The 25,155-nt window shown below is 34.5% G+C and overlaps 4 protein-coding genes and 1 pseudogene across 5 annotated transcripts; 3 read left to right on the top strand and 2 right to left on the bottom strand.

Annotated features, from left to right (window-relative positions):
• The first annotated feature begins 602 nt into the window (after positions 1 to 602).
• Positions 603 to 1,454, top strand: LOC145575098 (LEAF RUST 10 DISEASE-RESISTANCE LOCUS RECEPTOR-LIKE PROTEIN KINASE-like 2.5). Its single transcript, XM_081633020.1, has one exon. It carries the CDS (start codon positions 603 to 605, stop codon positions 1,452 to 1,454), a length of 852 nt encoding a protein of 283 aa, XP_081489146.1.
• Positions 1,455 to 1,867: 413 nt separating this feature from the next.
• Positions 1,868 to 3,621, top strand: LOC145576124 (LEAF RUST 10 DISEASE-RESISTANCE LOCUS RECEPTOR-LIKE PROTEIN KINASE-like 2.5 pseudogene; annotated as a pseudogene). Its single transcript, XR_014098323.1, has 2 exons — positions 1,868 to 1,894; positions 2,044 to 3,621. The product of XR_014098323.1 is annotated as an LEAF RUST 10 DISEASE-RESISTANCE LOCUS RECEPTOR-LIKE PROTEIN KINASE-like 2.5 pseudogene (transcript).
• Positions 3,622 to 5,932: 2,311 nt separating this feature from the next.
• On the top strand, positions 5,933 to 16,674 carry LOC145574406 (uncharacterized). Its single transcript, XM_081632187.1, has 12 exons — positions 5,933 to 6,127; positions 6,500 to 7,910; positions 8,473 to 8,480; positions 9,837 to 10,009; positions 10,665 to 10,725; positions 10,811 to 10,909; positions 12,367 to 12,461; positions 13,604 to 13,717; positions 14,319 to 14,386; positions 15,415 to 15,525; positions 15,778 to 16,012; positions 16,333 to 16,674. Exons 2-12 carry the CDS (start codon positions 6,607 to 6,609, stop codon positions 16,441 to 16,443), a joined length of 2,379 nt encoding a protein of 792 aa, XP_081488313.1. The 5' UTR covers positions 5,933 to 6,127; positions 6,500 to 6,606; the 3' UTR covers positions 16,444 to 16,674.
• Positions 16,675 to 18,482: 1,808 nt separating this feature from the next.
• On the bottom strand, positions 18,483 to 21,240 carry LOC145576123 (uncharacterized). The gene is made up of 2 exons (XM_081633914.1): positions 21,142 to 21,240; positions 18,483 to 19,684 (listed from the first exon to the last, which is right to left on the bottom strand). The coding sequence occupies exon 2, from the start codon at positions 19,652 to 19,654 to the stop codon at positions 19,238 to 19,240; it is 417 nt and encodes a 138-aa protein (XP_081490040.1). The 5' UTR covers positions 19,655 to 19,684; positions 21,142 to 21,240; the 3' UTR covers positions 18,483 to 19,237.
• An 876-nt stretch (positions 21,241 to 22,116) lies between these two features.
• Positions 22,117 to 25,047, bottom strand: LOC145576122 (PHD finger protein MALE STERILITY 1-like). Its single transcript, XM_081633913.1, has 3 exons — positions 24,732 to 25,047; positions 23,954 to 24,263; positions 22,117 to 23,560 (listed from the first exon to the last, which is right to left on the bottom strand). Exons 1-3 carry the CDS (start codon positions 25,045 to 25,047, stop codon positions 22,162 to 22,164), a joined length of 2,025 nt encoding a protein of 674 aa, XP_081490039.1. The 3' UTR covers positions 22,117 to 22,161.
• Between the last annotated feature and the right edge of the window lie 108 nt (positions 25,048 to 25,155).

The raw sequence follows: 25,155 nt of genomic DNA, 5'->3' as shown, positions 1-25,155 counted from the left end.
TGGGTCTCACACTCTCCATAATACATTTTGTTTTAAAAAGAAAATCCACTATCTTGTATGTTATATCACATTTATTTTTCTAGAGTACAGAGTAATAGATAACCTAGCAATAATTTACTACGTACGATATAATACGCATAGATTAGTGTCGTGGTTAAATTGGGATGGAAGGAGCAATTTGATTATAATACGTAGTATATCATGCACAATAGTGCTTTCAACAACATATAAAATTCAAAGCAAACTAGCTAATACATTTGAGTTTTGTGCATCAACATCATATAAAATTCAAAGCAAACTAGCTAATACATTTGAGTTTTTGACAAATCAGTTTTGGATTTTGGCGGGTTTTAATCTCATGTATGTACTTCTGTGAGTGAAGAAAGTGTCAAATTTTAGCTGATAAGTTTAATCTTATGTATGTACTTCTGTGAGTAAAGAAAGTGTCAAATTTTGTCTGATAATTATCGTATGATGATATGTGTGGCTTACATTTCATGCTTATGGCTTTAGTTTTTTCACCTATAGCCACCTTAAATGAGACCAACCTTCTCTCTTTTCTAATATTGCTGCAAGAAAAGCTTTTGTTCATTTTATCAAAAATGATCTCCACTGCTTTTCTAAGCATCCAATTTCCTTTCATAACCTGCATCATCACGCTGTTAGCTGTTGTTTCCTTGTCAAATTCTGACAATGCAAAATATACAGCATGCTCCAGTTCTTTTCTATTCTCCTGTGGGCAAATCCAAAACGTCGGGTACCCATTTTGGGGAGGTAATAGGCCTAAATTATGTGGAATCTCAGACTTGAAGCTCCGCTGTAATAATAATTCTCGAATTTACCTTACTATGAAAATACTTCATCAGGATGAATTAGTTAGATTACAGGTGCTTGGCATCAATACATCATCCCATACCATGGATGTTTCCCTAAATAGATTGTTCAACAGGTGTCATTTGCAAGGTGCAAGCAGGACAACCTTTCCTCCCTCGTTAAAGCCAGCCTCCGGTTATACAGATATTATCTTGTTCTATGGTTGCACCAGCGATTGTTACAACAGATATTACTCTAAGACTTTTTCTTGCTCCAATGGTGATGGTACCAATGGTACTGCTTATTACTTTGGTAATACATCAGGTATCAGCAGGATAGCCTCGTCATGCTCGTGCAACAACAGTGTTACTTTTCTGGTAGATAAGAGAGTGGTAAATGACCTCAGTCGTAGCACAGATGCTTCAGTTCTTAGTGCCTTAAACAAGTGGACAACTATTAGGATGGAGTACAAAGCGAACTTCTCTGCCTGCTCAAAGTGTCAGGAGTCTGGCGGCAGGTGTGGGTCAGATCCATCTTCAGATCAGTTTGTTTGTTATTGTAGGGATGGACCTGATCAGCCACTAGTGTGTTCTGAACCAGTTGCATCTCTGCTACCAAGTGCATCAAAACCAGGTACATAATTCATACAAATTACAACATATCATACAGTGAAAATTGTTTGAGTTCAACTCGATCGAGTTAATTTGAAGTATTGATTGTAAAGTGATCATCATGACTTCAAATGGAAATTCTTCACAGAATCCTTTTGTGGTTATTGGCCTTATTTTAGAAAAAAAAGTTTCCAAAGGCAGTTAATTTTCAAATTGCATAGGTAGTTTCTTACAAAAAATATTCCTGGTTTTCCGTTTGATGTGTGAATCTAAAACTATCCTCTAAATTTCAATATTAATATAAGGCCAATTAAGCCATCTTAGATAAATTTGCAGAATTCCAAAATAAATATTTGACCTTGCAATATTAGGTTCAGATAAGTTGTCAGGGATTGATGCATAAGCACAAATTAATATCTACTAGTTGTTCCTTTGTGCAGTTGGACGGCAAAAACTACTCTTTGGATCAGGTATTATACTTGTCATGGATACTGGATACATTTCACTTTGATATATACTTGTTCGTTGTTACAAATATTAATTCTAGTAGAAAGGATTTCTAAAAGAGGAAATGAAAAATTCGAAATTTAGAAAACATTTCTATGATTGTTGCCTACAGGTGCAGCTGCTTCACTAGTAGGGACAATGATGTTGGTTGCTTTGATCATTTGTGTATATAGAAGACGGAAAACCAGTAAATTTTCATTACTATGGAGTAGGCGAACAATTGGGGATCAAAATGTAGCAGCCTTTATACAAAGCTATGGATCTCTTGCGCCAAAAAGATACACATATGCAGACTTAAAGAAAATGACAAATTCCTTCAGTGATAAACTTGGTGAAGGAGGTTTTGAAAGTGTTTACAAAGGAAGACTACACAATGGTCGTTTCGTGGCTGTGAAAAAATTGAAGGTTTTAAAGGGTGATGGGAAAGATTTCATCAATGAGGTATTGAGCATTAGCAGGACTAATCATGTCAATGTCGTGACTCTTTTAGGATTTTGTTTCGAAGGAAACAGAAGAGCTCTTGTCTTTGAGTTCTTGCCTAATGGATCTCTTGAAAAGTTTATATATGGTAAAGAGATTAGACAGTCATTGCAATGGGAAACTGTGTTCAACATTGCGATTGGAATTGCTTGGGGGCTAGACTACCTACATAGAGGCTGTAATACACAAATATTGCACTTTGATATTAAGCCTCATAATATTCTGCTTGATGCAGAATTTCGCCCAAAGATTTCTGACTTTGGCATTGCTAGATTGTGTCCACCACAGAATAGTGTGATTTCAATGTCAGAAGCAAGGGGAACAATTGGGTATATTGCTCCAGAAGTTTTTTGTAGAAATTTCGGTGGCATTTCCCATAAATCAGATGTTTATAGCTACGGGATGATGCTCATAGACCTAGTTTGTGGCAGGAAAATTAAAATTCCAACTAATGAAGTTCAGCATGACAATAGTGAACTGTACTTTCCTGAATGGATATACAGTCAGCTTGAGCCTGTGTAAGAAGCTGCAGTTGATGGGATTGAGGACAATGACAAAAACGAGTTGGAGAGAAAAATGATTATGGTTAGCTTATGGTGCATACAGGCATATCCCTCAAACAGACCGCCAATGTATAGAGTTGTAGAAATGTTGGAAAGGCCATTTGAGTCTCTAGAAATGCCGCCCAAGCCACATTCATCTTCCCCTGCAAGATGTGGGTTTGATGCCTCGCTGATGAGCACCGCATAAGTTCTGTTTTTGCTTATGTTCCTTATGTCATATACTCATATTAAGGATGTCTATCACCATCAGTTGAGACATGTCAGAAGCATGTTGATGATGTACAGTTTAGGAAAAAAAAAAAAAAAGATAAAGATGATGTGTGAGTCTTTTACTTTTGGCAAGTCTTACTGTGTTTTTTTGTGCTTCTCTTTTTGTGCTGCTATTCTTTTAACAGTCAAGATTGACCACTCGCACCAAATGGCTAGAAGTGTTGTTGCTCTGCCGGCGTCATCAGTTGAACTTGTTCTGCAGTAAGCCCATCATGCTGTCTAGTACCACCATTTGATCGAACAAGTAGGATAGAGAAGCAGGAAATTGGGACCGATAGATAAACTACAGTTGACTTTTCATTCATGTTGTTTGATGCTAAGTCTTGAATTAAACTGAATGTGGTTTTGCTACTCAAGCTACAGATTCTCAAGCCTATTCTTACTTTATACTGTATCATAATCTTCATAAACCCAAACATGGGTGAAGCGAAATGACACTTATACCCATTTGATTTAAAATCCTATATGAACTACGGATTATTTGCGAGCTTGGACGGGTAGCAGGCCGGGCTTATACTTTTTTTTTGTCCAACGGGCTTTATGTAACGAACCCAAACCCTTTTATGCGGGCTTATTAAACGGGCCGAGCTTGCCCGCGAGCTAACGGGTTTTTGTTTTATTTTTTATAACACTAATTAACCCTTTTATTATTTACGTGCTAATATTATTTTTGTAGAGTTGCCTTAAACTTATTTAATAAGTGTTAATGATAAAATCATATAACTAATATATAAAGCTAAACTTTTGGCCAGGCCACGACACAGTGACACTTAGTATTCTAATTTTTCGTCAAGTGTCACGCCACGTTAGATAGATTTAGATAGACTTTATAGGATAAAAAAGTTAGTTTAGAATCATATTTTCAATCAAATTTGAATAGAATTTTAGGATAAAATTGTTAGTTTAGAGTTTTATTTTCAATAAAATACCAATATTTTAAGGGTACAAATTGAATTATAGTTTATTCAAAAAAATATTAGATTAAAACTATCAATAATTATTATATAAATTTATTTTTTATATCATTTTTGGAGCGAAGGAAATAGTTCAAAACATACAACATTCATTTATAACATATTCTAATCGATTAAAATAACATACTTCACAATCTAATATGATTTATTTTACGGTATACAAAATTGTCAATCGAGTTGAGTCACAAGTCATTTCAAATCGGGTCACTTCAGGGTACGAGTCAAGAAATGTTCAACCCTAACCCAAAGTTTTGTATTCGGGTCAACCCAACGGGTTTAAAACAATTTTTTAATTTAATTTATTTTTGCTAATTTTTAGAAGTTTCTAATAGTTCATGCTTACTTTGCTATTTTTTAAGGTATTTTTACAGTTTCACCAATTTTATTATTAGTAATTACATGTCTACAACTTACTACATGGTTTAAATTGTCACAAAACCACATTAATTCCTAACTAATTTTGTATCAATGATAAATTTTAAAATTTGACATATAAATTAACAATTTATTTTAAAATTCAATAAACAACCCGGGCATCGCCAGGGCACAAAATTAGTATAAAAATAATTATAAATAATTAAAACTAATAAAAACTTATAGTTTTTTTTTAGTTCAATATAGTCTCTTTGTATTTATTTTCTAAAATATACAAAGTATGTCATAATTAATTAACTAAATAAAATTAAACTTATTATTATTATTATAAACGGGCCGGGCTGGCTAGCCCATGATACATATTTTCTTGTCCATATCCGTCCATTTATATTAACGGGTCGGGCCTAGCCCGCCCAAAGATCCATTTTTTTCAAAAAAGTTGTCCAAGCTCGCCCTTTGGGCCAGTTGGGCGGGCTTAGCGTGTCGTCCCGCCCATGAACAGCTCTAGAACTACCTACTCCCACAATTAGCTTACTCCGTATTGGTCATTTCACATAATTAATCAACTATTTACCAAACAATTTTATACGATTAGCTAATAAAATAAGTTAGTCAAATCAATAAGCTACATCTTTCAGTTTTTCACCAAACACGGCCATTGGAAAATTTTGTGGGATGATGTTTTTTCTAGCTAAAAAAACTATGTATTTTGCAAAGTTTTCAACTTTTGAAAATAGAAAAAATTTCGGAAAAGTAAAAGATAAATCATACTCCGTAACATACATGGCATGAAATATCGCATTCAAAGGATATATTCGGTACTAATTGAAAACATTAGCTCTTTTATTTATTTATTTTTCTAAAGCAATGTTAAATTAACATTAACTTTTGTAAGATAACATAAAGAAATTCAATTACATTTGATAAGAATTGAACTCAAACCTTTCGTATCAATTTCAATATTTTTTACGACGTCTATTTAAGAAGTTAGCCTATTCAATTATAAGTTTTTTTACATGGTCAAATTTTGGTTTTATTTATTATATATTTATGTATGACTTGTGTTATGACATTAATCTTTTTTTTTTTAAGTTTTTTTTTTTTTTTTTTTTTTTTGGTTTTTTGGCTTTGCCACCAAGGCTAGTAAGCTGATGTAAGTCATTGAACTCATGTAACTATGTAAGAGCACTTAGACCCTTAGACACATGCTAAGCTTGGCTCAGAAGGGCTATTTTTGGCATAAAATATTTTTAATATAATAATAATCCTGCGTAATTACATATAATTTTTTTTAAAAAAATCCTTGCAAACCAAGTAATATTAGGATTAGCAAACATTTAGCACCATTTAATCATCTCTCCTTTTTTTTTTTTGAATAGCATTTAATCATCTCTCCTCTTCATAAATTAATCAAACATTTTTTTCTTCGCTCATAAAATTTCATTGTACGTCGTAGTAAGAGAAAAACCGCATTCTCTCAACTAGAGCAACAATTCTTTCACTTTCAATCCAATCTAGGGTTTCTTCCTTTCAGGTATAATTTAATTTCTATCCAATTCATCACAATTTACTTATTTTTAATTTTTTAGCATTGGGTTACTTTACATTTTCCCTAAATTTGCAATCTTACAAGTTAATGTTTTTAAAGTATGAAACTTTGATTGATTTTGTGCTCATTATGTTAAAATATGCTGTTCTTGGATTTCATTTCAGGTATAATTTAATTTCAACCCAATTCATCGCAATTTGCTTGTTTTTTGTAAATTTTCAGCATTTGGGTTACTTCACATTTTTTGTAAATTTGAAATCTTAACGCTTTGTTACAATTTAAATTCATAAAGTTTAGAACTTGATTGAATTTCTGTTCTTAATGTTAAAATTTGCTGTTGTTGGATTTCATTTTCAGTTGGAATTTGGTTGTTATTACATTTGGGGAGTATTGTGTTGCTTGTAGGGTGAGTGAAGGGGGAGAATTGGAGGGGGTTAAATCAGCAAAAGCAAAAGCAAAAGCAAATGAGTGGTGCTCCGAAAAGAGGGGCGCATGAGGAAGGCGTTCATTCGTCATCTTCCTCGATGCGGCCAGGTTTTGCTGGTGAGGAGGAGGAGAATTCTGGTTTTCCAAGGGTTAATTATGGGGCAGTTCAAGAGTCTACTAGACCAGGATTGTTACCTCGTCCAGAATTTCGTGATGGGGAAAGACGATCCCCTTTGCATTCAGTGTATAAAATGCCTTCGTCATCTATAAATGCTGATTCTGCACATGCTACTCATCCTATTGCTGGTCCTGAGATTAGGACAGAAGCAAGGGATTCAAAGGAGATTAGAGAAAGCAAGGGTGGGGAGGGTAATAGAGATGTGAAAGTTGAATCTAGAGAGGTGCATCATCAGGCTGTCAAGGCTGAGAAGGAGAGTAGGGTGGATGAGAGTAAAGAAGGGAAACATGAGAGGGACATTCGTAATGATTCGAAGAGTGAGGTGAAAGTGGATAAGGATGTTTATGGAGGGTCCGGGAGTCATACTAATTGGAAAGAGCAATACAGAGGGAAAAAACATTCTGATGTTCCAGGCGGTGGAGGAATGCCAAACTTTTGGATGAATGCTACTCAAATGCGCCCCAAATTTGACCCTGCCAGGGATGCTGCTGTGGCATTTCGTGAAATAAGTGAAGCCGTGGGAGAGAATAGAGTTGACCTTAAAAGCGACGATAAGTTCAAGGAAAAGGAGAGAAAGCGTAAGGAAGGGAAGCACCATGATTGGCCTGAAAGTGACAAAGATAGGAGTGATCACAAGAGTAATGTGCAAGCAGCTGGTACTACTAGTAATAATGATTTCAAGGAAGTAATTAGAGAAGAAAGGGAATCTGAGCAGTGGGGGAGGGAGAGAAAAGAAGGTTTAAAAGAGAAGGAAAGACCAAAGGAAAAAGAAAAGGAACATGTTGACAGAGAAGGTCGGATTGGCGGGGAGAAAGAAAATCATCAGAATGAGAAAGAGATCGCAGAGAAAACATCTGTTCAGGAGAACTTTCCTGTGGAACAGAAGAAACCAACTGAATCTTGGAGAAACATGGAAAGAGAAGCTAAAGAGAGGAGGAAAGAGAGAGATGCTGATTTAGAGGCAGAAAGGCCTGAGAAGCGCACTAGGGTCTATGACAAAGAGTCTGAAGAAGGGGGTGCTGATGTTGATGGAACTGCAGACAGAGAAAAAGACACCTTTAGTTACGGGGTGCAGCAGCGGAAGAGGATGCTTCGTCCAAGAGGTAGCCCCCAAGTTGCTAATCGTGATGGACGTTTCAAGTCTCGCGGTCAAGATGGAGAGGGGTAAGTCCTGTCCTCTATTTCTAGACACTTTTACTTAGCTTAGGCTTTTAATTGCTTCATTGGTATGCTATTCTGGTCCTTGATCTAGATGTTGTGTGAATGATGTTATGAGTTATGGCTTAGGGCAGTTCTTATTTATGTTTGTATTGGTGTAATTCATTTGATTCTAGAATGCATGTATACCACTAAAATATAAAAAATTGACGTTATGTGTCTGCTAAGTAGTCAGGCCATTTACACTTAAGAATATTCTGAAATACTACATGTAGGTTTAAGTGTTTAACATAGATTGTTCTGAAATATTACATGTAGGTTTAACATAGATTGTTCTGAAATATTACATGTAGGTTTAACATAGATTGTTCTGAAATATTACATGTAGGTTTAACATTGATGGTTTTTGAAAGTCCCATTACAAATATGAATATGATTGTCTTTTATTTTTGAGGTATTGACCTACCAACTTTGTAAACATCTATGTACATGCTGAATGTTGCTTGTCAGACACTTACATTGCATTGTCTAAGACATTGCTAACCCTCCTTTTCTGCTTTCTTTGCAGGTCTCAAGGTATGCCTGATATGTTGCCATTAAAATTCACTATAATGGACTTTCTGTTCACCGCGAAAGTCATTTTGGCATAAGCCATGACATGTTGCTTGGTGCTCTCTTTTCTCATTGTATTTTGCTGCTTATCTTTCTAGTAAAAATTGACTTAATATGTGAACTTCTTCAGTTGGTGGGTGTATGGTGGGGTTTTACTGAGTAAACTTTGGGTATATATATGCCCTTTTTAGGTCTTCCATGGACATTTTTATAATAGCCTAAAGGATGAACTATTTTTTCAATATTGTACTGTCATCATTACTTTGTCGCTGATGGTTTTTCTCTATTATATAAGCCAAGGGGTAACAAGTGGTGTTTGTGAAATTTCTAAAATTGCTCCTATCAATTTGATATGAATGTGAAGTTTTATTTCTTTTGAAGGAAAAATCTTAAAATTATATATACAATACAATTTGAAAGATCCCACATTTCTACATATTTATTGTACAAAATTGATATTTACGGAATTTTGTAATCTTATATACATTATAATTTTAAAGTTTCTATGTAGCATTCTATATTGTACGTAAATAAAAATAATAAAATGATTTATTCTACATAATCTTATAATCAATGTACCATGTTCCAAAATATTTTCCGTAGAATGTAAAATTAGCTATAAAGTCAATGACAATCATGAACTTAGTTTTGTCATCTATGTTATACTCCATTCTCTCTAAACAAATAATAAACTTCAGATTAGAGGAATTAGGTTTATGTGATAACAATTGTTGAACTTTGATAATAAAATTTTCATCATGTTTATGTGTATATATTCTGATATTATTGGTTTACACATTACACCATATAGATTTATAAGTTTAAAATTAATGTAAGGATTATATTGTTAGTTGTTTCACCTAGTTTTTAATATAATTCGCACAGAGCTTGTTATATATGTTGCAAGTTTTGTAATGCAATGCAGTCAATGGTTTCATTTAAAGGGGTTAGATTATGTCTTTGATTGTATCTTCTTTTGGCCTTCTTGAGTTATTCTACTCATCCAACTGTTTCAAAATCTGTGACCCCCCCACTCTTCTCTCTTTCAAAAGTAATAATTATGTAAATATTGAGTAGCCTGTCTTTTCTTATTTTTAAATTTCTAACAGTATAGTCTGATACATGCTTTACTTTGTTTGGCCAGTCTTCACTGAACATTAGTTAGGGGTTCATACTATGTAATGACACTCATTCATATCTCACTCCCTGTCACGGATAATTACATATTCATCTAGTTCAAAATAATTACATTTGGATTAATGGAGATGTAGGTAGCATTTGGTCTGCAATATATATAGCCACTGAACATTTTTTCCACAGGTAAAACTGAGGTATCTACTGTTTATAAAGTTGGTGAATGCATGCAAGAATTGACAAAATTATGGAGGGAATACGAATCATCCCAGGCTGATAAAAGCAGCGATAATTTATCTAATGGTCCTACTTTAGAAATCAGGATACCGGCTGAGCATGTAACTGCTACAAACCGTCAAGTAAGTTAGTTCCTGATGATTGTTGTGTCTATTTCAGAATTACCAGGATCTAATTTCTGTTTTTTCTTTAATAATTATATCAGTGAGTCTACCATAAATAGTTGAATTGATATAACTTGTAGTTAGGTATTTTGAGATCTTTTTAGCTTTCATACTTGCTTCTAGAGTAGTGTCCCAAATATTGTCCATATGCAATGTTAGTTGTCAAGGCTGACGAGCTTTGCTTGTTAGTTTAGTAAAACAACAATTCACATATAAAGGCTCTGTGATGGAAATGTTGGTAACAGAAAAGCGTTCCTCTTCTTCTGATTCTTAAAATCACTGTTCCATTTATTACTTCATTATTTAAGTTTGTGAATTAATTGATTGGTAATTCATAATTTTCTTTTATGAAACTGCTGGATCAGCTGGCATATTTGGTTAGCAACCGTCCTGATGATGTTTTTGGAGTATTCTGTGATTATAGTGAGGTTGTTTGAGTGTGGAATGATTTGTTTCTCTCATCAGTGATATCCTATTTATCTAGGATCGAGTTTTAAAGGTTGCGAATTTTTTGTATTTTAGTCTGTATGTTGTGGGGTTTTTTTAAAAAAAATTTTGCTTTATTGGAAACCCAATGTTACTTTTAGTGATATTTGATATGTTTACTGAACAGGTTAGAGGTGGACAGCTTTGGGGAACAGATATATACACTGATGACTCAGATCTTGTTGCTGGTAGGTAATTTGATAATATTTATTGAGCTGAAAGAAGGATCAACATGTTGAAGAAACACGTAACGTGAAAACATTGTCTTTTCAGTTCTCATGCATACAGGCTATTGCCGTCCAACAGCATCTCCTCCTCCAGCAGCTATTCAAGAGTTACGTGCAACAATACGTATTCTACCTCCGCAAGATAGTAAGTCCAAAGATTCAAAACTTCAAATTTTGTTAAACTAGAGTGTATCCGTGCTAGCGTACGGTATATACGTAACATGTATATTTAGAAAGAAAAATAATAGGAAAGGTGGAAGTTATTAACAAAAAATGATGGAACTTATTTAATGGGAGGTTATAGCCAAAAAAAAAAAAAAAAAAAAAAAAAAAAAAAAAAAAACAAACTAAATTCATGGAGTTGAGGATTGAGGTTTTGGAGAAATGTCATTAACTGACTCTGTAATCATATTATAGATTTTCACAATATGACTATTTATATTTGATTTGAAGCAGTTTCTCATTTGTTTGGTACTTTGGTATATGCATACAACAATGTTTTTTCATATTTTAGTTTGTTTTTGTAAATTGTATGCTTAATTTTCTGTGTGGATGATTTTTGGTAAAAAGTTGTGTTATAGTGAGATAGGTTAAATACTGACATGGTGTTTAGGAGAGCTCTGTCTTGACTTTATAGTTCTATTGAAATTCTATTTTTAATGTGGAAATGTTTAAAATGTGATATGGAGATTACTTCTATAGCCTTTGCCTGATGCCTCTAGCTTTCTCCCTAGTGCATCAGCATATGCTTTGCTTAAAGTGGTGCTATCATCTCATTGTGGAATTGTTGGTTAACGTGAAGGGTGTCAGCGTGTCACACATAGATGGGTGCAGGATTTTTTTTTTTTCCTCAAATGTTATTTCAGCTAAAAAACGCGAGCAACGTGAAGTGAAGTATCTGCCCTCAGAATACATGTTTGAAAGTTTGACCTTTGGTTGGCAAATGTCTGGCAGATAGACGTTTCCTTAAATTATGCTGCCGGTTTTGAGTTGCAACTCACATTGTATCATCTCTTCTTTTACCCTGCCTTCCCCTCTTTTTCTTATATATTCACCTTTTTCTTTCATCTCTAAATCAATTTCATTTCCTTCCTTCCAGATTCTTTCCATAAAAAAACAATCCTTTCTTTTTCTTGCTTTACATAGAAAAAGATATGCAATTTTTGTTGAAAGATTAACCCACCAAATGTCATCCTGTCTCTTTCTATTGTTTTGATGACAAATATGTCACATTGAATTTTGAGTTTGGTATTTGGTTCTGATCATCTGCTCTGATTCGTTTTCATGTGGATTTAAAGGACATTATATATTAATTAAATAAAAGGTCTATGGTTGCTTCTGTTTCTGCCCATAAGGGTCTACAGGTTTGTTCTTTGCTAGTTTTTGCACAATGCTTTGTTTGTGTTATGTGAGCTGCATTGGCGATCTATTTCCTCTTTTTCTGCTTGTTAAATTATAGACACCCTTATTCTGCTCAGCTGTCTATATTTGTTCCCCATTTGCTATTTTTGATATTTTTTTTCCTAGTAAGAAACACTTATATGCATGCATCCTGCCTTTTGCTGTTACTGCATCTAACAAGTGAACTTGGACTACCTGAAGGTTATGTTTCTACTCTGAGAAACAACGTCCGATCTCGTGCATGGGGAGCCGCAATCGGCTGTAGTTTTCGTGTTGAACGTTGCTGCATTATGAAGGTGATTTGCTGCTATCCCTCTTGTTTCTCCTTCTCTTAGCCAAGATTTTTCACACTTTCATTTTCAGAATGATCTTAAACTAGATGTTCTCTTTTTTTTTTTTTTTTTTTTTTTTTTTTTTTTTTTTTTTTTTTTTTTGGGGGGTGGGGGGGGGGGGGGGAGAGGTATCATTTAATGTGGCTCACAATAACAATTTACTCCCTCCGTGTTTTAATAAGTGTTACACTTGATTGGTACATAGTTTTAGGCAATTTAATTAACTTAAATAAAATAAGAGGTAAGTGGGGTAATTGGAGTATTAAAAAATTATAAAAGAAAGATAGTGGGGTTAATAATTTATTGAAATGTAATGAATGTGAGAGGAAAGAAATAATTAAAAAAAAAAAAGTAGTAGTGGGTTTGGGTGGGGACCATTGAATGAGTAAGATATAATATTAAAATGTAGATTTTTGCCAAAAAAAGGACGTGTAAAACTTAGTATAAACACAGCCGCATTTGGTGAGTAACACTTATTAAAACACAGAGGGAGTATAGATATTAACTGAGGAAATATTCTTTGGTTCTTCCTCATAAAAATTAGGTAGTAAAATTAATTTAATACTGGATTAAATATAGGAGATTGAAAATGGACTATATTTATTGGGATATATATGGTATATAGTTGTTGATAGCCTAATTCAATGAATGAATTCTTTACAAAAGATTGCCATTTAAGTACTCCGTATAATCTTAATGAGAAATGAATTCTATTTATATGCAAAATTATCAATTCAAGTTAAATATCTCGACAAATGAAGCTAGTTGATTGCTTTACTAATCAGAAGATTTTTCAAGCAAGACTAAATGTATTATGCAAAGTTGTGTACTTTGACCAATTCTGTCCTCACCAGAAATGAAGCTAAGTAGTATGATGTTCGCATTTTGGGGGGGAGTAATGGCAAGGATTTGAACTAGTTAGGAAAGGTATTTGATATAAAATGGTTGAATCCTGTGAGGAGGAATTAAATCATAGGGGATTAAGTATTATAAGGACCAGATCCCATCATGCTTGCAGTAGATAAGATCTTGGTCTCAGAATAGCAGCGTGATTCATCAATTCTAATTGATTTGATGGTTTTTTTACTTTCTTTGTTTTATTTCAGAAAGGCGGTGGAACCATTGATCTTGAACCTTGCCTCACGCATACATCTACAATTGAGCCTACCTTGGCTCCAGTTGCTGTGGAGCGCTCAATGACAACTAGAGCTGCAGCCTCGGTAACTTTTTTTGTTTTCTCTATGCAACATGGAATTTGCAGCATTTAACTTATATATAGGCTGTTTAAGCAACGAAGTTACCAACCATACATTGGTCAACTGTTATTGTTGAGAAATCTTTTTAATGTTGAATTATACAGGAAAGTTAATTGAAGAAGACTGTATAAAAGCAATACTGTGGAATGTTTCGCTGTTTTATATGGTAAACTATGGAGAAGTATATAATTACACATTTTTTTCATTGATTAGTTTGCAAAAGACAAAAATAAGTGAATATGTATTTATATTAGTGTTATTGTTTTTTTTTTTTTTTTTTTGTCTCTCTCTCTCTCTTAATTTTCCTCAAATTTATCATCAAAAAAGAGAACTATGGACAAATTTTTAAACCTTAATTGTATGGTATTCTTAGCTTTCTTCCTTGTCCATGGTTTTCTTCCAAGGCATCAAACTCTGTAAAATTTAGAACTCTATTGTTTCCTTCTATTTTGCTGATTTTATTTTTTTAAAAAAAATGATGCTGAAAAAATTTGATGAATGTAGAAATCTTACTGTCTGTTTATCTTGTTGAATAATGATAATTTTGTTTGATTTTATTTTCCAGAATGCACTGCGACAGCAAAGATTTGTACGAGAAGTCACAATACAGTATAATCTCTGCAATGAACCTTGGTACACCATCTTACTTGTTAATACGGGAGTTTAACTTTTAACATATTACATTACTCTCATATATGCTTGTGTGATCGTATTAGCGTTTATTTCATTGCATGTTCCTATTATACTTGATTGACCCAGTGAGGTTACAGATATAAAGACCTTACATGTGTTGTTCAATACACTCTTTCCCGTATCAATGTCTTAATTTCTACTAAATGAATTATACATCTACAATTACCCTTATATAGGTTTCAACACAGTATGAGATTTGTATAGTTAAATTTACTGTCATTTTTATAGCATTAAATTTCCCGCACACCATTTGACATACAGTTTCTATCTTAATTTGTGTCATTGTGTGTTTTAGGCAATCAAGCCTACTCGTATTTATATAGGATGTAGAGAGTACTTATGATGCTTGATATGTTTTACCATGCACTTTTGACAAAATTCATTTTGTTCCTGGATAATTTTAAGTTTCAATTGTCTGCCATTGCATGCTCCTTTAGTTGGGAATTCAAGTAATCAAGTGAATTTGAAGGGGGGAAAAGTTATCCTTGTGTATAAAATATATAAATATAAACTCCTTTTAGGAAGGTTTTGATGCACATCATTTTACCCTAATTAGATGAAGTGATAATATATGCAAGTCATATGTAACAAATTTGCAAATAAACAAATGAGGTTTTTTAGAAACAAAGCAGTATTAACTGAAATACCTTCATAATAGACTTGATTACTGTTAATGTCTATGGTATTTCAGGAATATAGATATACTCTTATTTTATACTGTCTCTAAATTGATCGTTTTTATGATTACTTGTTTTTAATTGCAACTCATTATTGCATTGTTACTGGTTGTGGTATTAGGCTATTAGCCTCATAGTATGTTAATCTAAAAGTGGAGCTTATCTGCTTTCATATCCCTCTCACACAGTAAATACTCTGGTTTTGGAATGTTTAAAAATTGTTCATATTATGTGATGTCTTTTTTTTTTTTTTTTTTTTTTTTTTTTTTTTTTTTTCTTTTCTATTTTCAGGATCAAATATAGTATTAGTATTGTAGCTGATAAGGGCTTGAAGAAGCCCTTGTACACATCAGCTCGTCTCAAGAAGGGAGAAGTTCTCTATCTAGAAACTCATTTTTGCAGGTAATATGTTGTCAATGCTAGTTCTTCAATGAGCATTCTTATTTGCTATTTCAGTTTTTGGATGATTTTTAACAGCAATGTCATACTCATAATTGGCATAGTCCCCAAATACTTGTACTTCTTTGTTTGCCAGCTTGTTTCATTTGGCTAACTATTTCTGACATGCAGTGGGTTAAAGAATGGCCCCTCTCCTTAATACGCCTGTTACCAACAATTTTTGCATTTTTATGACACGTTGTTTATCATATGTAGGTATGAGCTGTGCTTTACCGGCGAGAAGATTGTTAAAGTCCCATCTGTCTCACAAGCACATGAGGCGGAGTCAGATAAGTCTCAGAACCATGTTCATACTGCAAATGGCGAAAGAAGTAGTGCAGAAGGTGATAACATGGTAGTAGACATGTTCCGGTGGTCTAAGTGTAAGAAGCCTCTTCCGCAGAAGTTTATGCGATCAATTGGGATCCCTCTGCCTCTTGAACATGTGGAGGTACTGCAAATTTACATCTCTAGTTTGGTTTTTTTTTTTTTTTTCTTTTTTTTTTTAAAAAATAAAAAAACGATGCTTATTGCAATTGCATGATGAAATCTTTTTCTTGTCCTCAAATGGTGTCTTTTACTCCATGTATGTAACTTTTTTTTGTTGTGAATTAAACTTGGGCAACTCTTTACTTTAACTGAACTGAATTTACAGAATTGTATGATGAACTTACCTGAACATTTTTAAAGTCGAACTTATCTACATTGACTACAAAGTGAATATAAGGTGAAAGGAACATAGCCTCATTTGCTTCATTTTTGCTTTGACAGGTTTTGGAGGAGAATCTCGATTGGGAAGATGTGCAGTGGTCTCAAACTGGTGTTTGGGTCTCCGGAAAAGAATACCCGCTTGCAAGGGTGCATTTTTTATCTCCAAATTAAGCCTAAGCCTTTGCCTATATTAATCATATTACCTGTTGTAAGTCGATCTTGAATTGATATAGCCAACATGGATAGGATAGGCGATAGGGGTTGTAACTTGTAATATAGGTTAAAGTTTATGTAATGGGAAACTCTGAATTTCGAGTTTCTTGTTAATTTTTAAGGCACCATTTGGTGTATTTTCAGACCTTGGCACCTTACCATTATATTAATAAATTGCATTGCAAAACATTTCTCCTTGTTATGGTCAGGTTCTTTTCACCTTAAAATTTTAAGTACTGTACTTCATAATGTATAATTTTAATTGGTAAAAAGTGAAGTGGTAAACTTGATATAAATGTTGCAGAATTTGGACCACAAAAGGATCTAGTTAACCAGAGATAGTGTTTTGTAGCAGTGTAGAATTGTTAAGGATTTTGGTTTACATGATTGGATTTCCTCATACGCGAGTACGTGACCAAGATTTCGTTACATAATTTAAAGTCTGCATCAAATGCCTTTATAATTCCCTATGAAACCAATCATTTAGAGATATTTTACACCCTTATATGCAGGGCCATACAAAGTATATAATAAAAGCCTAAGTTGTAAAATCTAAGGCTAAGCTATGTTTTTCCTTAAAATTATATCTATAGTTCTATCAAACAGGCCAGCAACTTCAGGAAGCAAAATGCTCAAGCAAGATCCTGATGTCACAAGAAACTGCAAGAGCTGGCCTTCTATTGGAATAAACCTACTAGTATATTTGAGTGTATAGATTTTGCCAAACACTACAGACATAAATTCTGTACACACGGATGATTAACGGCAGTAAGTTTCGTCAGTATGGATGCAAGGCATGCAACAGTTCACCATTCATTCCATTCATTCAAGAAATCATTCCACATAGAAGTTGCAATCGATTCTCGTAGCAACATTCCCATTTCCTCCTTCAAGGGAGGTCCTGATGGCATATCAAGCAGATCATCAAAGTCTGGAACTTCTTCCACCATTTGTTCTTCAACACTGGAAAATAACCAATCATTGCAATCTTCTTGCCGGATAAAATTATGGATAACACAAGCAGCGATTACAATGTCTCTTTGAACCTGAAATGCGTACTGAGGAGCAAGTTTCAGAATAGGAAATCGCTCTTTCAAAACATGGAAAGACCTCAAGCTGGCTTGTCTTAGGGTTGAATGCCGATGATTAAAGAGCTCTTGCACATTTCTTGGTAGACAGTTAGCACCTTTGAACTCATGATTGCAGTATCGAACTCCTTGAAATGGGGCGACAAATCCTTCCATATTTAAGTAACTTGTATCTACAAGGTAGTATTTACCTGCAGCACATAATCTTCAGGTAAACAACCTGCGAGAAATAAGGTAAACACCCACAGACTCTGTACCAGGTCAAGGTTTGCTTTAAGTTCGGGCATGAAGATGGAGGTGCAAATGTAGAAAGAAGACTGGGGCATGTGGATGTATCCCAACTTAGAGAGTATGCAGATAGAAAAAGACACGTGTAAAGTAGAATAAGGCATACTTTTTTGGTATGGGTTAACCATGAGCTTGGACATAGTAATTACACTTTTACAATCAAATAAACAAGAACATCACCTTCAGGAATGCGAGGGAAATTCTGATCAGGGTCATCAAGAACAGCTTGCAGTACACGAGAATCAGAAACTGAACCTTCCCATCCAGGATATACAAATATAAACTGCAGATCAAAAGTACAAGCTACCAAAACATTCTGTGATAGAAAACCTCTCTTGTTACGGAATCGAGTTTGATCTTTTGCAGGTACATGTGCAGGAACATGCATGCCGTCTATTACCCCAATACAATCCTGAGGTACAAAGAAAGGGGTTAATGCGCAAAATAATAGCCATAATTTCCATACAAATTGACACGAGTGTTTCAAAAGCGTACTTTGAAATAAGGGAAGAGTCTTCTGCTACCAAGGATCTGTAGGGGTGTGTTTATAGGTGGAGCTTGTAGGAACTCACGAGACAATGACTTGATAGCCTTCAACACACTATTGAAATGCCGACTTATGGTCTCCCCAGAATGTTGAAACCTGTCTTGTATGACTCTATTACGCTCATTATGCCCGATAATATTCAAAAAAATTGCTAGTTGCTCTTCAATTGAAACTCCAGCAGTATCACGAAGCATGCCTCTTTGTCGAAAAATGCCACATAATTTATGGAAGACATGTTTATCCATCCTAAGCATTTCACGACATGCATCCTCTGGCCCTTCCATTAATCCAGTCATGTAATTAGATTGATTAGGTGACAGACTATGGCGAGGATGTTTATTTATACTATTATGATAATAGTATCCAACTGCAGCAGCAACTAGTTCCATCTCATCCAATTCTATATCAAAATCCTCCATGCCAGCTGAGGTATCTGAAGAAATTGCATAGCACAACAGATACTTCATAACAAAAGGAAAATGGTACTAACTCCAAGTAGCAAATCTGTAATATCAATAATTCATGTATAAACTTTCCTATCTTTAAAAAAAAATTCACAAGGGGCCAAAGAAGGAATATACATAGAGTGCTCCATAGTAAATACTAAATGCTAATCTGGAAGCTAAAGGTTAGTTCTTAGTAAACCTAAAAAGAAAAGGCCTCAATTAGGACTCGACAACCCCACAGAGTCCACTCACTATTTAACAAAGAGCTTACTTAGTAAAGAAAAAAATAATAATAACTTGTAAGATAATTTCTTGAAAGGAATTATAGAACATCCTATTGTAGCTTATAAACCAAATTAGAAGAAGTAATTGATCTTATACGATTATACCACAGAATTGGTTTTGCACTTCCCCTGTAACCACATCAACCTTCTCTCACTTTTAAGAGCTATAAAAGTCTCTCGTGCATTGGAGTTCTCAAATAAGTCTAAGGCAAGAAAATAGAGGCGCTGATCAACACCTTGCATTTCATCCAAGACTTTGATGCATTTGCTAATTGAAAATCGATCTTCATTCTTCATCATTGCAGCAGCTCTCATTTTAGATGCAGCTGCTATTTCTAGCATAGCGTCAACTATGGCATCACCTGTTGCCTTGCGACTTCTTTTTTGACGTCCTGAACTTGATGGGACAGCAGAATGACGTTTGTTATGCCCATCAACCAAATTCATCTCCTCTCCAGAGCCAGAAGATGCATCCTCATCCACTGAGTTTAATGGTGCATTAGGATAAAGAGACATCTTCAAAGCCTTAGGAACGTCAACAACTGTCTACACCCCAGCACAAGGATAAAGTCCATAGTTATATCATTGAAAGTCTTAATTATCATATATTAGAGCAAATAGATTGCATCCTATGGTCAAAAATCCCAAAATTCACTAAAAAAACATAAAAAGCAGCACATAAGAAACTTCAAGACTTGAAAATAAGCTTGAAGTTGACCGCTATTAAGCAACTAAATCTGAATGTTCTATATCAAAGAGAATGATAAATTACCTGCCCCAATCCCAACTCACTCTAAGGTGAGGGGAGATACAAAAGAGAGATATTTACAGAAAAAGTGCAAGACAGAAGCTAGCTTAAAACTTCTTCACAGGGAAGAGCATAAAAAAATAAAAGAGTCGGCATGTAATTATCTTAAAACTTAAACTCCTATGAGAAATCGATGAAGCCTATTACTATGAAAAAAACTGAAAAACCACGTCAGAATTCGGCTAGAATAACAATCAGGATTTCCCCAACAGCAAACCCAATTTTATTGATATATTTGCCAAAAATCTGAAGACAGCAGTCATCAGTACAGAGCAGCAAAACATGCTTAACCGTAACCTATATATATGATCACATACCCTTTTTGTCCAACTTTATAAACTAAAGCTTGCTTTGCTCTAATTTATAATGGACAAAGGTCCTCAACATCCTTTATTCTACCCATAAGTTTCGCCTTATATCACCAATAAGAATAATATTCCCATGGTCTCAATTTCATTAGGCCATTAGGGTGGGTGCAACTATGCAAGTAGTGAAGAAGCTTAGGTAAAACTAAAGAAAAGCGAGACAACATAACGACACGTTATAGCACTCCTATATCAGTACATCCTACCAACCAGGAGAAGTTGAGACCCTGATAAGGACACTTAAGCCATTCAAGGACCACCATCAAGGTGTTCCCAAATTACACTTGACAGAAAACTTAATATAGTCAACCTTTTTCATCAAACTCTTAAATCATGGGCCTCCCCTAGTTAAGTTATGATAATCACCATAATTCCTCAAATTTCATATGATACTAATAATCATCACAATCTTTGATTGCACAGCAAATATCATAATCAAGTTATAAAAATCAGCAAAATTTAATCAAGGATAAAGTCACAATCAAAATTGATACAACATCAAATTATGTATATACCCATATGAAATTAAATCGATTAAATAAGCTTTCCTACAAATTTTCACTTTAAATTAAGAGCCATAAACAATGTACATTGTACAATTTCATCTTTTCCTTCGGTTAATTAGAGAACATAAAATACAAAAATCCAAAAAATTACATTTAAACAAAATCAACCCAATAATTTCCTACATCCCAATTCTTATAATATACAAAAGATTAAAATTTCACAAAATTGGGATTTTTAAATTAATATAATCAAATTACCGGATTTACAGAAAATTAAGAAATTTCGCAGGCAATTAGGAGAGAGAAAGAGGGAATGAGGATTACCTAGAGAAGCTTGATCAAGTAGCAATTACAAATTGTAAGCAGAAGAGAAAGTTGCGAGGTTAGATAATGGCAGCTTAATCAAAATTATTTGGAAAAAAGTTAGGCAGAAGAAGAAAGAGGAGAAAAGGGGAAGAAGGGTTTAAGCTCCCTAATTGCGTGTGTTTGGCTCCTAGAATTCACAATTCACTAATATGTTAGATTAACTAGTTGGGTCGAGTTTGTATTTGTGTCGATATAAATATAATGGGTCGCGATTTTAAAGCTAGAAATATTAATTGAATTCATATTAATAATTGAGTTTTCAGTTATAATTTTGAGGTTAAGAGTTCGATTCTCGTTGAATAACCACAAATATAATATATCATGGAAATTTAGAGTCAAATCAAATCAAATTTGGCTCGGCATTAAACAACGGTTTTTACTATTGGAAATTCTCATTGAAGCATAACAAATAATTTTATAGGGCTTAGGGTTAGTCAAAAAATTAATAATGGTAGCTCATTAGTATGCTTAATTAAGATCATTACTCTTGATCATATGGAAAGAATAAGGCTAGCTATTTAAATAGAGTTTGTGACTAAACCTATAGGTCATAGCAAAACAAATTGATTTTTTTTTTTTTTTTTTTTTTTTTTGAGATCGTACAAAACAAATTAAGTAGTAGATTGGATTAATCTAACCGCAAATTTGTCAAATTCACACCAATCTGCTAATTAAATGGTCAAATCACTAGTTTCCAAACAAAAACAACTATTAGTTTCGAATGAAGGGAAGATAAAAACACTTCAATTATAAAAAGGATAAATCCAAAACACAAAAAATCTAACTAATGCTTAGTCTACAAATTTATATATTCACTCTTCTTGTGTGAATTCTTTCACCACATACATTATATTATGCCTCTATATATATGTCATCTAGGTATGAGACTTCTTTTGCATGCTTAAGCTTATATTAACTGAATTTTGTAGTGCATACTAATACTATCATGCATGATACGTAAATTATCTATTAAATAAACTACATAATCAAAGAAGGGGACAAGATAAGGTCTTGCTCACAACGATCACATAGAAAAATTCTTGGAACCTCTTCATTGTTTGGAATCCTAACACATCGAGTATGCTGCCAGACTTCGCATATATCACAGGCAACCATTCTTTCCCCGTCATCCTCTTTAGCACCACAGGCACAATCTATGCATCCATAGCCTTGATTATGGCAATAATTTCCAAGTTCATATACATTCCATCCTTGCATTAGTGATTTATTCCCATGCTCGTTCCCATTAACCTCACCGATAAATCCTGCTTCAAAAATGATATCCTTTCCTTCTTCAATCACCCCACAAACAAAATCTGTGTCATTTGCATTAACATTGACAATTGATTGTATTACTAATCCTTTCATTCCATAATATATATCTTTGAACCATTTTTCAACCTCCCTTTTTAACTCTTCAATTATCAAGCTTCCTTTTACTTTAACATTTTCATAAGGCTGCATAATTTGCTGGTCTTTCAGCTGCAAAGTGCAGAACAAATCAACTAGTTCCTCCCCAATGCTGAATTTGTTTCGGGGTGGAAGGTTTTGTTGATGATTAAATTCCTTGACAAGGTGTTTACTGTCAAGGATTACCCTGCTAGCTATTAAAATTGTGCTTCCTGAACCTGATGTTGCCTTTCTTTCTTTTAGTGTGGATTTGTAAAGGTACATGATGTCCTTTGCGAGTTGAGCCCTAGTGACCGCCATCATATTGGACTTGGACTCCCTCAACATCAAGTTATGATCATGGCTAATGGACATATCTTCCAAGCAGTATTCAAGAACTTTGGTTACAGGATTCAAGCTACGACGAACAAGGTATTTTCCCACAACATGATTACCAAGTGACTTGAGAACAAAATCTAACAGTCCTGTATCACCAATGTATACCCTTGCTGCATCCCTGACCTCTTGTCTTGACACCCATTTGGGCTCAGCCCTTTTTAAAGACTCAACTATGACTCGAGTGGCCATTTCAACCCGTTTAGGGGACCACCTGCAGGAAGTTTCTAGAAGGATACCAGGGTTGAACAGCTCAGAGGGGGCAGTCTCTTTTGGGAGGCGGGACCTGAGCTCTAGCATGAAGTGGAAAAGGTCACTAAGGGTTATTAAGGAATGCTCAGATAAGGCTTGGTACCGTGAGTATATGATTGGAAGGTAATTGTCCGAGGGGCTTAAGTGGTGGAAAAGAAGGCACAAGGGGATGTTCTGTAAAGCCTGGATTGATTTTTGGTACATGGATTCTGTCACTCCAAAGCTTCCACGTCCAAATTTGTAGTCCCACCGTGAAAACCAGGGCCCTCCATATGCTAGTCCATGAAGTAGTCTCAAGTCCATGCCCTTCTTCTGAGATATGTCTGTCAAGCTCACTTTCCTGCATAACAAAACTTAATTTCATCAGTTAACTGTAGTATGTCTGAACAATATCACCTATTTTTCAACTAAGGAAATCCAAACAAATTTGATAAAGAAACAAGCTAAAAAACTCTCTTCTTTCAGCTAGCTTTTTTCTCTGAAAGTTTCTATTTACTTCTTAGTTCTTCTCTTGCTGTAAGCATAATCCTAGCAACATAAAATGCAAGGAAACAAATTTGGAGTCGGATATGCAGAGGGGGCATTATAGGGTCATATAAGGCTAAGATACATACCGAAAAAATATATATAAAAAAAAAAAAAAAAAAAAAAACTCCCTCATGCTCAGCATTACTGCAGGGCTATTGACAATAACATGGCAAAAATTGAAGTAGGGAACAAGATGACTGATTACCTTGCACGCAAGCCAGTGCAGATGCGGTCCCAAAAATCCATGACCTGGTGACCAGTTAAGTCTGCATTCATTTCAAGGCCATTAACACAGAGCAAATGCCCAAAGCCATTGCAGTGGAACACTCCATGCAAAGTGTGACCCTCCAGTTCCACCAAGCTGCAGGACTTGGTACCGCATCTTGCAGCTAAAATTGTACCATCAGCACAGCAATTACCTTGGCAGCTCAAACATGTTGATGCCATAGCTGCAGTTTCCTTGGAGGGCACTACAAAATGATACTTCATGTTGCAGATCATATGCTGTCCCCATCCTGTTACAATCAACAAATGCAGTAAATAGCACTCCTGAAAGGCTTCAGAAGTTTAAGCAATTACTTGTTTTTTTATCTCTCATTCATTGTACTTCTGAGATGATAAGTTGTCCCTCTTTAATGATAAGGAAAATGAAATAACAAGAGAAGTTGTCCCTCTTTAATGATAAGGAAAATGAAATATTTGGCTTTATATCATGCTAATCACTCGAATTTGCTTTAAACACTAACTGGTATGTCTATGCAAAACATGGGATTATTACTAATAATATTCGACAAGTTTTTTGTAAAATAATATGGCCCAATGTTAGAGAGAAAGTAAAGAGGATAAACTTAAAGAGAATGTTTAATTTTTAATAGAACATGCAAAATTAGTTATGTATATAGACAGAGGGAGTACTATTAAGATAACTTTCTAACAGTGTAACATAAAAGCTAGACTACAATCCACAAGTTTCAAATAAGTACCTATGTAGCGACAATGTTTGCAGTAGAGGTAGTTTGAAGTTTCAATTGGCTCCTCTATAACAAACAGAAAGACACGGTGATCAGGTCTATGGCGATGAACTTCCAGCTGAAATGACCAGCTTATCATACCATTGGTACTATGAATACTCTCCATATGCCCAAATTCGAGTAATGCTCTGACATTCTTCCAGAAAGGGCCATCAAACTGAGTTGGATAGCCCGGTTCACAGAAAGACTTGAACCTGAAAACCCTTTGATCAGCAGATGACCTTTTCCTCCTCTTGTTGCAGCTATGCAAGTACTCTAACTGTGACATTTCAACCGCCTTAGAAAAAAACAAACGAGTGTACAAAAATGTTAGTATCTAGCAAATACAAAGCAAGATATCAGTTGAAGGAGAGAGAGTAAGATAGAGAGAAAGTCT

Source organism: Chenopodium album, chromosome 13 (genome assembly GCF_948465745.1).
Source record: "Chenopodium album chromosome 13, dcCheAlbu1.1, whole genome shotgun sequence".
Lineage (NCBI taxonomy): Eukaryota > Viridiplantae > Streptophyta > Magnoliopsida > Caryophyllales > Amaranthaceae > Chenopodium > Chenopodium album.
This window is presented reverse-complemented; position numbering and strand designations above follow the sequence as displayed.

What these genes read in the sequence shown, in the direction of transcription:
- LOC145575098 (XM_081633020.1), top strand. Translation starts at nt 603, where the DNA reads ATGATCTCCACTGCTTTTCTAAGCATCCAATTTCCTTTCATAACCTGC.
- LOC145574406 (XM_081632187.1), top strand. Translation starts at nt 6,607, where the DNA reads ATGAGTGGTGCTCCGAAAAGAGGGGCGCATGAGGAAGGCGTTCATTCG. An exon ending in AACGTTGCTGCATTATGAAG is followed by an intron (nt 12,462 to 13,603) that starts GTGATTTGCTGC and finishes GTTTTATTTCAG; the next exon opens with AAAGGCGGTGGAACCATTGA. An exon ending in AATCTCTGCAATGAACCTTG is followed by an intron (nt 14,387 to 15,414) that starts GTACACCATCTT and finishes TTCTATTTTCAG; the next exon opens with GATCAAATATAGTATTAGTA.
- LOC145576123 (XM_081633914.1), bottom strand. Translation starts at nt 19,654, where the DNA reads ATGTCTCTTTATCCTAATGCACCATTAAACTCAGTGGATGAGGATGCA.
- LOC145576122 (XM_081633913.1), bottom strand. Translation starts at nt 25,047, where the DNA reads ATGTCACAGTTAGAGTACTTGCATAGCTGCAACAAGAGGAGGAAAAGG. An exon ending in CAAACATTGTCGCTACATAG is followed by an intron (nt 24,264 to 24,731) that starts GTACTTATTTGA and finishes TGATTGTAACAG; the next exon opens with GATGGGGACAGCATATGATC. An exon ending in TGCACTGGCTTGCGTGCAAG is followed by an intron (nt 23,561 to 23,953) that starts GTAATCAGTCAT and finishes TTTGTTATGCAG; the next exon opens with GAAAGTGAGCTTGACAGACA.